Raw genomic sequence first — 15,739 nt, forward strand, 5'->3', positions numbered from 1 at the left:
ACGGGTCAGATTTGAAAAATGGGCTCTGCCCCCCCCCCCTTCTTTTAATCTAAGATCTGTCCTGGGGTCCGTTTGGCAGGTGATGCAACTTTTAACTCTGTGTCAAATTGGCATGGCCTAGAGTGTCTGTGTCCTAGGCTTGGACCGCCTCTCCTTCCCACCCTCACCATTAGTAATGCCCCAGGCAATATTTCTCCTAAGCACCACCTGTCTGAACACTGCACATGTGCCTTAGAAATCCAGCACATGTACAGGGTTCTAATTCATTGTTCCCTCACTGAGCACAAGTCACCCTGCATCTGTGAAATCAGAAAGGCCCCAAACCATGATGCTCCCTCCACCCCACTTCACAGTTGTGATGAAGTTTTGATGTACAGTGTTTTTTTACCGTTTTAAACATGGTGTGGTGTATTTGTGCATGAGACTCAATGTTCTAAAATGTCTCTGGAAAGATAATCTATGGACAGATGAAACAAAAAGGGAATGCTTTGATACAAATACAGTATGCTATTAGTTGGAGGAGAAGGTGATACCAGAAGCCTTAAGCAGGTGTTTGATGGCTCATGCTCTACTGTCTCAAGGTAAAAGGGACCAAACACATAATGCAGGGATTCTGGCCAAAATGTAGCACGCACCAAAACACCTGCTAGTGTTATTTGTAGATAAAAGTTTGCTGTTTCTCGCAGGGTTGGGAAAATCACTCTCTCTCTCATGGTGTTGTCCTGGTAGAGGGAGAGAAACTGAACTTGAATTAAACAGAATACTGTGGACTTATGGACAATTCTTCATGAACAAATACACTGTGTGCAATAGAAGGAAACAAGGACCAGTGGCTGTACTAATACAACAGCACAAACAGGGGAAGGTTGAGCACACCAAGCCAAGACACTATATTACAACACATTTTTATCCAACCAAGCTTTATTTAAATTGGATTGTTTTAATAGAAATATTTCACTGATAAATCTTCTGCAGGATATTGACTGATGAAATAATTCCAGACACAATAATGTACACAATAATGTACTTGAAAAATGCAGAAAGGGTAACTTCTTGACATACATGAGAAGTTTTGGAGATACAGTTCAGGGTTGTTTGGCAGAATTACAAATAAATGTATGCATGCTCCATGCTGTTATTCCAAGGAGCAGGTCCATTTAGGTCTTTGTCTTGCTGGACCTTAAATGTCTTGTGCTATATAAATCCGCCTTGGTTCATTTAACACGATTCCACCTTCAATCATTGCATTTCGAAACCTCTGTACCTGGAATAAAAAACATAAAAAGAAAGTGAATGAAAGAACAAGAAAATATATGCTAGAGAGCAGAAGCTTGGACTTAAAGGGGTTATCCCAAGATTAAAAGTCATCCCCATCTCTGGGAGTTAACTAGCTGATTGGTGTGGGTCCGAATGCTAGGACTCTCATCAATCAAGAGAACATTGGTTAAATGAGCACTGGGTGAATGAAGCAGCAGCGTTCATGCTCAGCCACTGCTGTCTATGGGACTTCAGAACGCTGATGAGCCCTGTAATTAGCTAGGTTTGTGAGTCCCACAGTAACTGGATACAGCTACCACTCCACTCACTCAGGGGACATTTGTTCTCGTTATCGGTAAGGGTTCCAGATGGCCTGGGCCCCACCAGTCAGCTAATCATACTTTATCCTGTGGATAGGAGAAAAGTTTTAATCTTGGGATAACTTATGTGTACTGCATCCATTGCAGATTCCATGCTGTGGATTTTGCTGCTTGAAAAGTGACACAGATCTGATATCCATTGATGTCAGTACGTAGCAAGGCTCGCAGCAAACTTGAAGGTTTAAACTTCATGGGCTTCAGTGCAGATGAAGATGGTGGGCATTGGAGACAGGAGTGGAAAGCAGTATTAGGCTGTGTTCCCACATTGCATTTAAAAACACGATGTGAGAACACAGCGTTTCAGCACTTTGTAGGCACTTTATGTTGCAGCAAGCGCACGCAGTTGCAATCTGCAGAAAGGACCTGCACTTGGCCACAGATTATAACCAAATGCACTAGCTGGGGTCGCAGCAGGGAAAAGCAACCTTTATTTACCAATTTCTCCTTTCTTTCTCTTTTTGTTATTCAGATAGTAATATTCTGAGGGCTGTGTTCATTGTGTATCAGCCTGTAAAATTGTTACCACTACCCCCATACATTACCCAAGTACCCACTGATACAGGGGTACCGTAAGAAGCTTTGTCCTGGAAAGTCAAAAAATGGCTCTTTGGGTCTGGTGGGGTTGTACGCTAGTATTGACAGGTTGGGAAGGGGCAAAATAAATAGTCCTTCATACCCTGGTACTACTGGGCTGCCACAGTATGGAATATATAACAGTCTTTGGCCAGTAACCCTCTTATGAAAGGCTCAGAATATGATGTGTACAGGGCCTTAGGGTGAAGCCTATTGTTATGGTATTATATGTTAGTATTGCATTAAATAATTGATACATTTATTTAATCTTGAATCAAGGGGGTTTTTTAATGAAAGCCAAGCTCTGCTCTTACATCTTCATCCCTTAAATCACAAGATAGGAACAAACACACACGATGCCAGAGACACATGCACAGCTGAGCTTTACAAATGACCACATTATTTAGATATCCTTCATCGGCCACATAAACTAAGCCTGGCCGACTGATGAATACATTTATGAACTGCTACTTTACTTCCAAGGTAAATAAGGATGCTTTTAAGCGCAAACAGAGCAAATAAAGGGACAAACAAATAAACGATAACATGGGAAAACAGTGTGGGCACTCCTGTGTATATATTGACATGGCAATGTCCTTTACTTGTTTGTGTATCCATATTAAATGTGAACTGCAACTATGAGATTAAATAGAATAATCAGCCACATTGAATATACAGAGATCATAGCAGCATGACCTATGTATCTACTCATGCTATCGGAAATACATTTACAGCGATTCCTGGGGACATAAAAAGTAATCTATGTGTTCAAGAGGTTCCATTTCCACATCAAATGGCAACTTTATTAAAGCAAATTACAAAGCGCAAAAATATACTGTAAAATATAGATTCTCCAAACCAAGTGCTGGGTCAGAGTAATCACTAATGTAACATTGGCTGGAATAGGGTTTAGTCATTGGTAGGGTTTGTGGCCCTGATTGACAGATCTGTCAATCAGTGGTGCTGGACCGTCCCCTCACCATTCAGAGGCTGAGGCCGAACACTGCTGCAGTGGGTGATCAAATGGGTGGGCACAATGGGGAGGCTGTGATACAATACCATCGGCGGCATAGGGGCCAGGGAGGTGAGTGCAGATTATTGTTTCTAATCCCCCACTCCCTAAAGTTGTCGCTAATTTGTCAAACACCATGAGCCACTGTGATAAATTTGGTGCATTTGTAGACCTGTTCTACATTTAAAGTTATTAACTCAGTCCCAAAATGTATTAAGCAAAAGGCCAGAATAATGGCTTTGTTTAAACTCTTACATTAAAGAGCGGATGATCCTTTAGATAATTACATTTTGTTATGATGCGTTTACACAGGCAGATTTATCTGACAGATTTTGGAAGCTAAAGGCAGGAATGGATTTGAAAGAAGGAGAAAGCTCAGTCTTTCCTTTATGACCGGTTCCCTTTTTATGGTCTGTTCCTGGCTTTGGCTTCAAAAATCTGTCAGATAAATCTGCCTGTGTAAATGCACCATTAGTCTTGCTTTAGGGTCTATTTACACAGAAAGATTATCTGACAGATTATCTGCCAAAGATTTGAAGCCAAAGCCAGGAACAGACTATGAACAGAGAACAGGTCATAAAGGAAAGCCTAAGATTTCTCCTCTTTTCAAATCCATTTCTGGCTTTGGCTTCAAATCTTTGGTGGATAATCTTTGTGTAAATGGCCATATTCGGCCGATAATCGTTCCGTGTAATAAAAGGCAACGTTCAGTCGACATGAATGAAGTCGGCTGATCGTCACATTCGATTGCCTTTTAAAATGTCGAAAGACAAATGCCTCATATAGCAGCGATCTGCTGCAGTCATTCCGTGGAATAGGAGCGGCAGCAGCAGACTGCCGTTTCTACTATGGGCTGCCCCCGTGACCTCCCCTGCACTTACCTGCTCGCTGCCGCCGCATGCGTTAGCGGCGGCAGCGAGCAGGGAACGAGGAGCAAACAAGAGCTGACATCGTTCGTTTGCTCCTCGAGTCGCCCCATGTAATAGGGACTTTACTTGCTGCAATCTTGTCTCTTTATCACAGGTATCAGATTCGAGGCTGTCCAGGCATGATGGAAGCGCCACAAGTTTAACACTCCTGCGCTTTATAATTTGGGCCTATTTTAGACAACCATTACAGCACTTTTTATAACATCATTACTCCATGCTACTAATTATTTATTAACACTAAAAAATAAGCACGGCAGAACATTGTCAACTTACCGACTCACTGCGGAACACCCATGGGATCTCTTGAAAATCTGTAAAGTGTATTCCAGCCTCTAAGCAGCGCTGAGCCAAAATTCTTCCAACATTCTCACACGCCATAGCATCTTTTGTACTATAAAGATGTTTCTTCACAGCCCATTCTTTGGTGGAGGCAGAGAGTATGATATTGCCGCTACAATGCTCCACATTTGCCGTCACATGATGCCCACTGCGTTCTAGCCGTACCCTTTAATATAACATAATTATTCAAATAAAACAGATTTTAACAGAGAACTTTTGTTTTCATCTGCCTCTATGCACAGCTGTCACCATACAGTTCTTTATCATAGTAACAGATTCTCACCTGTAACTTTGTCAGTAATGGTGTGTTTACACAGGCAGATTTATCTGACAGATTTTTTAAGCCAAAGCCAGGCACAGACCATAAACAGGGAACGGGTCACAAAGGAAAGACTGAGATTTCTCCTCTTTTCAAATCCATTCCTGGTTTTGGCTTCCAAAATCTGTCAGATAAATCTGCCTGTGTAAACGCACCATAACAATACATGATGACATTGTTCATAACCTGTTCCTAAGAACCATTCAACAAAACTTTAACCTCTTAACAACATATGACGTAAATGTAAGCCAATATGGCGTTAATAGGGTACAGAGGGGGCTCAGGACTCAAGCCCGCTCTGTACCATGCCGCTCGCAGCTGCTATCAGCAGCCGGGGACCAGAGCCATGAACAGATCACTCACGGCGGCTGTAGTGATCCAGTGGCATTATCGAACATCCCTACCCAATCTGTCATACTTGCCGGGCCTGCCCACAGAGACGCTATGACGCTGATCCTGGCTCGGCAGCACCAATTGAGGGACTTCAAATAGAACAAAAATAAAGTTTTTAAAATAAAAAAAATCCCTTCCCATATTAACAGTTTAAATCACCCCCTTTTCCCATATGGAATCGCCCGAATTATTAAATTATCAGATCCCTGATCTCACATGGTAAATGGCGTAAGGGCAAAATACACCCAAGTGCAAAATTGGTGATTTTTGGTCATATCACATCCAGAAAACTTTGAATAATAAGGGTTCAAAAAGTCACAGATCTGCATAACAAGCTACAGATAGAAAGCACAGATCATGGCCCCATACACCCAAAAATAGAAGCGTTATAAGAATGGTAAGAGAGCAATTTTAAACACTTTTTTTTAAAGGTGTAACATTTTTTTAAAGCAGTCAAATAAAAGTGATTAAGTTGTTGTAATCGTACTGACTTGAAGACCATAGATTACCAGCACAGGATGAACGGTGCTGGCCCCCCGCCATCCCCTAAAATTAAAAAAGAAAGCCTTTTCTTTCAACTGCACAGAGTGAATAATGTCAAGACGCAAGTTTTATACAGAATTAATTTGCAAACCTTGCATCATAAAAAGAAAAAAAAAAATGTTTTTTAACCCCTTAAGGACGGGGCCCATTTTCGTTTTTGCGTTTTCGGTTTTTCCTCCTTGTGTTTAAAAGGCCATAGCACTTGCATTTTTCCACCTAGAAACCCACATGACCCCTTATTTTTTGCGTCACTAATTGTACTTTGCAACTGCAGACTGAATTTTTGCATTAAGTATACTACGAAACCAGAAAAAAATTCAAAGTGTGGTGAAATTGAAAAAAAAAAAACGCATTTCTTTTATTTGGGGGAACTGTGTTTTTACGCCATTAGCCCTGGGGTAAAACTGACTTGTTATGCATGTTCCTCAAGTCGTTACGATTAAAACGATATATAACATGTATAACTTATATTGTATCTGATGGCCTATAAAAAATTCAAACCATTGTTAACAAATATACGTTCCTTAAAATCGCTCCATTCCCAGGCTTATAACGCTTTTATCCTTTGGTCTATGGGGCTGTGTCAGGTGTAATTTTTTGCGCCATGATGTGTTCTTTCTATCGGTACCTTGATTGCGCATATACGACTTTTTGATCGCTTTTTATTAAATTTTTTCTGGATTTGATGCAACCAAAAATGCGCAATTTTGCACTTTGGGATTTTTTTGCGCTGACGCCGTTTACCGTGCGAGATCATGAATGTGATTAATGAATAGTTCGGACGATTACGCACGCAGCGATACCAAACATGTTTATTTATTTATTTGTTTACTTTTATTTAAAACCTGGGAAAAGGGGGGTGATTCAGACTTTTATTGGGGGAGGGGGCTTTTTACTATAAACAACCCTTTTTTTTTTTTTTTTTTTACACATATACTAGAAGCCCCCCTGGGGGACTTCTAGTGTATATACTTTGATCTCTCATTGAGATCAATGAGATAGGCACTCGTTTGCTTTCGGCTGCTGCAGCCGGAAGTAAACGAGTGCCGAGTCGGGGACGGCGCCATCTTGGACGAGTCCCCGGCCGGCATCAGTAACGGAAATCGCTCCTCCGGGACAACATCTCCCCCACTAGACACCAGGGAAAGGTTGCCTCCGGTAATCGGAGGCAGCTGTCAACTTTGACAGCTGCCTCCGATTAGCTAATTAGCGGGCACGGCGATCAGACCGTGCCCGCTAATAGCGGCGGTCCCGGGCTGCGCGCGGCCCCGCTTTGAAGTGCTAGTGAGGACATATGACGTACCGGTACGTCATATGTCCTTAAGAGGTTAAGGACCAAACTCATTTAAGTTATGCTACAATTACACGGAGCGATTATCGGGCGAATTTTCGCGATAAAGATCGATTTCGAACGATAATCGTATATGTAAACGTGGCGAACGATCGAAAAAATCGTTCGTTTTGATCTTTTAACATGTTCATAAATCGTAATTCGTCGATCGCAAAAAATTCGCCGATCGTTCCATGTAAACAGTCGTCGCGCGATATTCCGGCCGCCTGCCACCCCGCTCATCCGCAGCCCCCTGCACCGGCTGGATCGCCACCCCCACCGGCCGCCGCCGCTCCGATCGCCCCCACCAAGAGCATACGTTACCTTCTCCGCGCAGCAGGTCTTCCGACATCCCCGGCTCCCATCTTCAGCGCATTGATTGGCTGAAGAGATGAGCCGGGAATTTCAAACGGCTCCCCTTCAGCCAATTAGTGCTGCCCTCCATTGATTGGCTGAAGAGGGGAGCCGGGAATTTCTAACGGCTCCCCTTCAGTTAATCAGTGCTGAAGAGGAGCACTGATTGGCTGAAGAGGAGCCGTTTGAAATTCCCGGCTCATCTCTTCAGCCAATCAATGTGCTGAAGATGGCAATTGGAGCGGGGGGCAATCGGAGCGGCGGCCGGGGGGCGATCGGAGCGGCGGGGGTGGCGATCGGAGCGGCGCAGGGGGCTGCGGGCGCGCGATCGCAAAATGATCGCAAAACGATTTTTCCGTACGATATATCGTACCATCTAAACGCTGATCGTTATAAAAGAAAAATCGTTACTTAGAAATCGTTAATCGTACGATTGGGCGAATTATCGCTCCGTGTAAACCCAGCATTAGGCAAGTCCTTTTACACTCTGTAGAAAGCCACACTACTTTTCAAAACTAGGTCCTACATTGCATATGTGAACACATTCATTTCTCACCTATGCCAGTACTGACGCGTTGGCCACACTGTGCCCCATCCCCGATCCTTAACAGCCAGCGCAAGGCGCTCTAGGTTTCGTGGATTTCTGTTGGTGAAATCCGGGTTTACAATTTCATTCTCTTTTGTGTCTACTTCGACCACCTCTGGGGTTTGTATGCTGGTAGATGGACGGATTGCTTAAACAACAAAAAAACAAACAAATAAGAAACAAATAGGTGTTAGGGACAGTTTTCACATAGTAAAAGCCGTGAAATGTCAATTCTTTGAGCGGAGAGGCATGGAGAGCTGAGGCACTCGAGCCCTCCCATAGACAGACTTTATGACACTGAGTAAAAACGGAACATCAAAATTAAAAGGAGAAGGCCGGCCACAAGCATTTTATACCAAAGAGCACAGGCACTGGGGGATTATAATAAACAATGCTAACTCACCTGTCCTCACCCTGTGCCTCTTCAGCAATGGGTCGTGGCTCCGGGACCTTCTGCTCAGCAGATGCCACGATCTGGCTGACTGACAGCACGCTCAGCCAGTCAGTGACTGGGGCATTCACTGACTGGAAGAGTGGGCTGTCCATCTGCTGGGCTGGGCATTTTCCCACCAAGTTGTGCTCGGCGACGCAGCTGCATGTAAGGCTCCCGACTCCGCTCAGCCAATCAGTGCTGCCGGATTTCACGCTGAGGATCCAGTAGGTGTGAACCTGCCAACTGGAAACTGAGTACCAAAGGGCTGACATAGTTCTTGGGGAGAAGACACACATATTACTTATCATTTAGCTGTCAAAAGAAGCTATTTACGCTGCAGTGAAGTTCCAAAGAGGCATGACCCAGGCAGATCAGAGCTCTGAAAGGTAATGTGTAACACCATTCCTCAAGAACTACTGTATGTAAGATTGTCAGCACTTTGGTACTTAATTTCCGGGTGACACTTTAATATAAGGATCATCAATTTAAGGAGAGGAGAAGCATTTTACCGCTTACTGAGCTGTAAATAGATCTATTTAATGCAGAAGCTAGTGAAGTATGTTTGTGGGCATCACTATCGCTAGTAAATAATGTCAAAAAGGCCTCCTCCCCACGATTTTAAGTACTTTGGGTACCTCAAAAACATGGATTCTTATTTTCTATATAATAATCCACATTATCTTGTATCCATATTACATGCACATTTACAAATTCACAAAAAAGTACTCTACAAGATTATCACCAAGAGACGCCCAGGCAGGGGTTGTAATGCAACCGCTCTGCAAATACAGAAGCAAAGAGACGGTAATCGGTATACTGTCTGTATTCTTTACTGATGTCTATGAATTAGTCTGTTCTTTATGCATGTATAAGTGCATGTCCTTTTGCAGTCTAGGCAAAATAGGGACAAAGGGCTGAAGGTTCCCCTATCCCTGCTTTAATCTATGAGAAGGGCTTCATGCTGCTGTGACTGTGGACAAAGAGGGGAAAAAAAAGAGGGACAGTGCTAGTCTGGAATGGATGCCCCCTTATGGCCTCTGCACTATGTTAAAAATGCTTATTTTGGATATTACACTAAAAACCTGCAAAAAAAGTATCGTTCAATGAATGTGAACAGTGATAAAGGGGTTGCCCCACCTGCCAAAAAATCAGATCGGCACTGGAGCGTCCGCGCTTACTTCCTTGTTTGGCGCAGAGGCAGTACTGGGGTGCATCGGTGCTGAGCTGAAGCAGCTAGGCTTTGCTGTGTCTCCCACTGAGGTTACACATGTCTCCAGAGACAATCCAAGCCCTGGAGACATGTGCCAACTCTGAGGGAGACAGTGGAGGTGGAATAAAGTTAACTTATTATTACCTGAGGTTCCGACCACCTGACTGACATCTCAGCCTGGCCACTGCTCTTAGGGCGGAGAGCGGTGGTCAGGACCCTAGGCAACCAACTATTACTAAAGGGAGAGAACAGGGACAAACTTAAAAAAGCTATTTTGTTAATGCAAAGCATTTGCAAAATTGCTTTCCCTATCACCTAACAATAGTTTAGATGATGGGAATAGTGAATGGCCCCCTTCCCTCGTGTTCCCCCCCACCCCGGAAGTGTGGTGCATTATACTTACTGCACTGCTTACTGAAGCGCTCCAGCAGTCCCCCCTCTGCTGCGTCATCAGCTGCTCAGCCGCGATTGGCTGAGCACAGTTATGCTCAGCCAATCGCAGCTGAGCAGTTGATAACACGGTAGAGGGGGTCCAGCATGAGGGATGGTTGGAGCGGTTCGGCCAGCCTTCCGAAGATTACATCGTCGACCCAAGATGGCAGCAGAGGTCGGTGAGTATAATGCACCACACTACCGGGGTAGGGGGAACACGGGGAAGGGGGCCATTCACTTAAATAACACACATTACAAAGTTGTATAACTTTGCAATGTGTGTTATTTAGTGAATAAATGTTAAACGCCGCACTACCCCTTTAACACCCAGGACACACGTCAGCAAGATTCATGCAGACTTGTGTATCTGCTGATTATCAAAACCACAGGAGCAAGGGAAACTCTCTGCAACATTTTTGGTTGGGTTTACAAATAGTGTTGAGTGAACCAGTCAAAATGTTTGGGTTTGGCAATGTTCTCCAAACGCTCAGCTTTCGAGTCCCTGCGGCTGCAGAAGACAGATGCTGCCCTAGGGCTGCAGTAAGCCCGCACTAGCATTTATTTGAAAGAGGGATGTACAATATATTGTGGCACACAGCACTGGGTTCATTCGCTTTCTGGGTCTGAACATGGGCAGCCAGTGACTAAATTTAGATCACTAGCTGTCTGTACAAGTGGTCTGCTGTAGTCAGTAGTGCAGCGCACTTCATTACTGAGTGCAGCAAAGTATGCATTGTGGTATATTACAGCACCCCTTTCTTGATGGGATGATGCCAATATGGGATTGGTGGGGGTACCACTCCCTGCATCCCCACCAATAAGCTCACTGTAGTGGGCGCAGGGCTCATCCTGTGGTCTCTTCACCCCTCAGGGTGCCTTTACACAGAGAAATTTATTTGACAGATTTTTAAAGCCAAAGCCAGGATTGTAATGAGGAGAAATCAGTCTTTCCTTTATGACCTGTTCTCTGTTTATAGTCTGTTCCTTGCTTTGGCTTCAAACATCTGTCACATAAATATGTGTAGAGGCCCCCTTACCAGGAATAGCTACATCATTGCAATGGGACTTGCTGCAATATCAGGTACAGCTGTCACCATCTACACAGCCCTGACCCTGGTGAGGGATGAAGAGGCTGCAGCGCCCCCCAGGCTCTAGGTCACCTGCTGCCATCTGCTACTTCCTCCCACACATTTATCTATGGCACATAGGCTTCATAAAAATGGCGCCCAGCCTAAATGCAATATTGTATCTACACTGAAACAGACATAATACGTGATAACTCTGCCCCAACGGTCACAGGCTGAGCAGTAAGTTATACATAAGGCTACAGTGCTGCCTGTCATGGTAACACTCGTGTGTAAGCCAGTACACGTGAGATCCTCTGTACCGTCACCCACAGTCTCACCTTGTAGGAGACGTCTGCTTCTCCTGAGGATGGACATGACGGCATCAAGGTGACATCTGCTGTACGGTTCAGGCACTTTCAGCCTGGCTTCCAGGACACGGGGAAAGGGCAGCAGATGTAAGAGTACAACAGCCTACAGGACCTTTGGTGACGTCGTGACTGGGCGGAGTCAGGCGCTGTGATCATGGAGAGTGTATGAGCCTAACTGCTACATGTGACTGGTCACATGGGTGTGACATCACCAAAGGTCCTTTAACCCACTAGTGTGTAGAATCTGCAGTATGAGTTACATCTACAACATAAACCTACAATATAAACTGTGTGAGGGACGTGCTGTATACAGTTATCCAGTAGATATACGTGTAGTAGGTTACACAGCTGTATGTGAGGAGCAGCCAGCAGCGTATACTATAGTGATATGAGCATTCCTGCAGTGCCAGGGGCTGTAGTCCTTCTGTAACTCTAATATGTATCTATTAGTGATCAGCGAATAGTGAAATATTCGATATTCTTGCGAATATCTCCCGAATATTCGATCCCCTTAAAGTCTATGGACTTCGATTATTGAAAAACATCTATTCGACCACTTGGAGGTCAAAACCAGAAGCTGGGGGATTTGAACGCTTATCGAATATTTATCAAATATTCGGCGAACTATTCGATAATATTCGATAGATCAAATACCTTACTATTCAATCGAATATCTATTAGATCGAACAGTATTCGCTCATCACTAGTATTTATCATTAAAATATGGGTAACTCATACAAGAAATAAATACGTGAACTGTGCCCCTATAGGAATGCCTTTGAGGAAAGTGTCACAGTTATTGCTATGAAAAAAATACTAGAGAAATTATATAAAACTAAAGCCTGATGTATCATGCTGAGAAGTGTCATACTGGACTGAGAAGAAACAACAGCGTTTAGCGTAGCTTCACATGTACCGGATCCGCAGCAGAAAATCTGCTGCGATACGATACGTGTGAAGCTACCCTTAAAGGAGAAATCTGGCGAAAATTTTTATTAAAGTATTGTATTGCCCCCCAAAAGTTATACAAATCACCAATACACACTTATTACGGGAAATGCTTATAAAGTGCTTTTTTCCCTGTACTTACTACTGTATCAAGGCTTCACTTCCTGGATAACATGGTGATGTCACGACCCGACTCCCAGAGCTGTGCGGGCTGTGGCTGCTGGAGAGGATGATGGCAGGGGGACACTGAGGGACACAGGGCACTGGAGGGACACTAAGCATCCCCCTGCCACCATCCTCTCCAGCAGCCACAGCCCGCACAGCTCTGGGAGTCGGGTCGTGACATCACCATTTTATCTAGGAAGTGAAGCCTTGATGCAGTAGTAAGTGCAGGGAAAAAAGCACTTTATAAGCATTTCACGTAATAAGTGTATATTGGTGATTTGTATTGGGGGGGCAATACAATACTTCAATAAAAATTTTTGCTGGACTTCTCCTTTAAAGTGACTGTACCACCAGGCCCAGGCTGAAGCACTGGAGGCGGGCCGACCCACCCTTAGTGGGAGGAAACCCTAGTCCCTCTATGATAGGGTTCCATTGATTCTAATGGAGTCACGTCATGGAGGGGCTGGGGTTTCTTCCCACTGGGGGTGGCTCTGCCTCCAGCGCTTCAGTCTGGGCCTGGTGGTACAGTCATTTTAAAGGAAATCTTTCAGCACCCTGACCAGACCGGAGGTGCTGACAGTGTAGTGTAGGTGGCTGGCCCATTGCGTGCATGGTACCTGTAGTAAATGCGTCCATGCAGTATATTCTATATAATCTCGGGTCTCCCACTGTAATGAGGAGTCAAAGAGGAGTAGAGGCTTGGTGTTTGTGCTGCACTTTGGCACACCTCACCACTACTTCTTCCTCCCTCTTTTTTGATACACATTTACTGCTGGCCGGCCTCCTACCCATGCTGTCGCCATCACAGTGCTTGCTGCTGATGTCAGGCTGAATGCTTCTGACATCGCCGAACGTGCATGCGCCAAGGGGGTGGCGCAGGCATTCTTAGGGACTAAAGCCAATGTGCTCAGTTGGGACGCTGCACACGCATGCATGATTGTCGATGTCAATAGCACACTTATTTGATTACAGTGCGAGACCTGAGATTGTAAAGAATCTACTACAGGGATGCATATACTACAGGTACCATGCTCACAAGGGGCCAGCCACCTACACTACACTGTCAGCACCTCGGGTCTGGTCTGGGTACTAACAGATTCCCTTTAACCTCACATGTGCTTAACATTAAGAAGGGGGGGGGGACTGGTCCAGTCTGATAGGGGTTAAAGGTTGTTGTGTGGGGGGCAGAAGACGACTCCAGCCTGCTGGTCCCTGGCGTGAATTTCCTGTGTTTCTTTGTCTTGGAAGTATGCCGCTGATGTGGTGACATCATGCAGGGGCGGTCTTGGCATTTCTGGGGCCCCAAGCGAAGTTATGTCTGGGCCCCCCCCCTCGACACCCATTCCAAAACAATAGACCGCTGTGTGTTGCCCCCAGTAGTATATACCCCTTGTGCGCTACCGCCAGTAATATATACTCCTTCTGTGCTGCCCCCAATAGTATTTACCCCTTGTGTCCTGCCCCCAGTAGTATATACCCCTTGTTTGCTTCCCCCAGTAGTATATAGACCCCTGTGTGTTCCCCCAGTTATATATAGCCCCCCGTGTGCTCCCCCAGAAGTATATAGACCTCCTGTTTGCTGCCCCAGTTGTATATAGACCCCTGTGTGCTGCCCCCAGTTGTATATACCCCTTGTGTGCTCCCCCACTAGTATATAGCCCCCCTGTGTGCTCCCTCAGTGGTATTTAGCCCCCCTGTGTGCTCCCCCACTTGGATATAGACTTCCTGTGTGCTCCCCCACTTGGATATAGACCCCTGTGTGCTCCTCCAGTAGTATATAAACCCCCTGTGTGGTTCCCCCAGTAGTATATAGACCCCCTGTGTGCCCCACCAGTATTATATAGACCCCTTTTGTGCTGCCCCAGTAGTATACAGACCCCTGTGTGCTCCCCCAGTTATATATAGACCACCTGTGTGCCTCACAAGTAGTATATAGACCCCCTGTATGTTCTCCCAGTAGTATATAGACCCCCTGTGTGCCCCACCAGTAGTATATAGACCCCTGTATGCTCCCCCAGTAGTATATAGCCCCCTGTGTGCTCCCCCACTTGGATATAGACCTCCTGTGTGCTCTCCAAGTTGTATATAGACCCCATTTTGCTGCCCCAAGTAGTATATAGACCCCTGTGTGCTGCCCCCAGTAGTATATAGACCCCCTCAGTGAAGCCCCAGTAGTCTATAGCCCCCCTGTGTGCTCCCCCTGTTATATAGCCCCCTGTGTGCTCCCTCCATTTATATAGACAACCGATGTGCGCTCCCCCAGTTAAACAGACCCCTGTGTGCTCCCCCTCCCATATAGTATATAACACAATAAAACAAACACTTATACTCACCTGGGTCAGGGTGTCTCCTCTTCTCTTAACTCTTGTGGCCGCAGGAAGGGTGTTCCCTGCGATCACAAGAGGCCGCACTCCCCTTGTCCTGGCGCCGATGCTCCAGTGATGTCACTGGAGCGCCGGCACCACAAGGACAAAGCTGCCACTTGTGACCGCAGGGAAAACCCTTCCTGCGGCCACAAGAGTGACTGACAGGAAGGGAGCCAATGTCTCCCGCTCTGTCAGTGCTGCTGCATGTAACTATGAGCAATCATTACGAGTGCTCATAGTTACAGTTCAGATGGCAGCAGCCCTGTCCAGCGGTCTTTGAGCACAAGAGCGGGGCGTGGGGGCCCCCCTGGATGTTGAAGGTATATTTTTATTTACTCATACGCTCGCTTGTAGAACATACACAAGGCACAGTTAGTCGCATGTCCCTTTAAATACATTGTTATTGGCCGCACATGTCCTGTTAGAGAGATGATATTATGTGAATGTAACTAAAGGCTCTTTTACATGGGCATGTGAATGCCCCTAGGAACACTCATTAGTGATAACCGACCTGTCTAATTACATTGACAGTTACATTGATATCAAATCTGCTTAAACATACTATATGTACATACATATATATTCTGGTTTAAGCAAAAAAAACCAAAACTGTGTTTATTAAGTCACTAAACAAAATAAATCCAGAGTATTATTACTGTCTTTTATTAGGTATAAATAAGAATGTGATAATTTTATGGAGAACTCTACTTTACATCTCTTATCCTGGATACAACC

General features: G+C 45.0%; 1 protein-coding gene across 1 annotated transcript; it reads right to left on the reverse strand.

Moving 5' to 3' along the window:
• Positions 1–1,115: 1,115 nt before the first annotated feature.
• MRPL18 (mitochondrial ribosomal protein L18) lies at positions 1,116–11,667 on the reverse strand. The gene is made up of 4 exons (XM_069956510.1): positions 11,496–11,667; positions 7,986–8,163; positions 4,425–4,656; positions 1,116–1,264 (listed from the first exon to the last, which is right to left on the reverse strand). The coding sequence occupies exons 1-4, from the start codon at positions 11,530–11,532 to the stop codon at positions 1,181–1,183; spliced, it is 531 nt and encodes a 176-aa protein (XP_069812611.1). The 5' UTR covers positions 11,533–11,667; the 3' UTR covers positions 1,116–1,180.
• Between the last annotated feature and the right edge of the window lie 4,072 nt (positions 11,668–15,739).

This window comes from Dendropsophus ebraccatus, chromosome 1, assembly GCF_027789765.1.
Source record: "Dendropsophus ebraccatus isolate aDenEbr1 chromosome 1, aDenEbr1.pat, whole genome shotgun sequence".
NCBI classification, from domain to species: Eukaryota; Metazoa; Chordata; class Amphibia; order Anura; family Hylidae; genus Dendropsophus; species Dendropsophus ebraccatus.

Bases quoted from the DNA above. Each gene is read 5' to 3' on its own strand.
- MRPL18 (XM_069956510.1), bottom strand. From the start codon at position 11,532: ATGTCCATCCTCAGGAGAAGCAGACGTCTCCTACAAG. The intron at 8,164-11,495 runs GTGAGACTGTGG...TTGTTGTTTAAG, and splicing joins AAGCAGACGTCTCCTACAAG to CAATCCGTCCATCTACCAGC. The intron at 4,657-7,985 runs GTGAGAAATGAA...GTTATATTAAAG, and splicing joins ACGCGTCAGTACTGGCATAG to GGTACGGCTAGAACGCAGTG.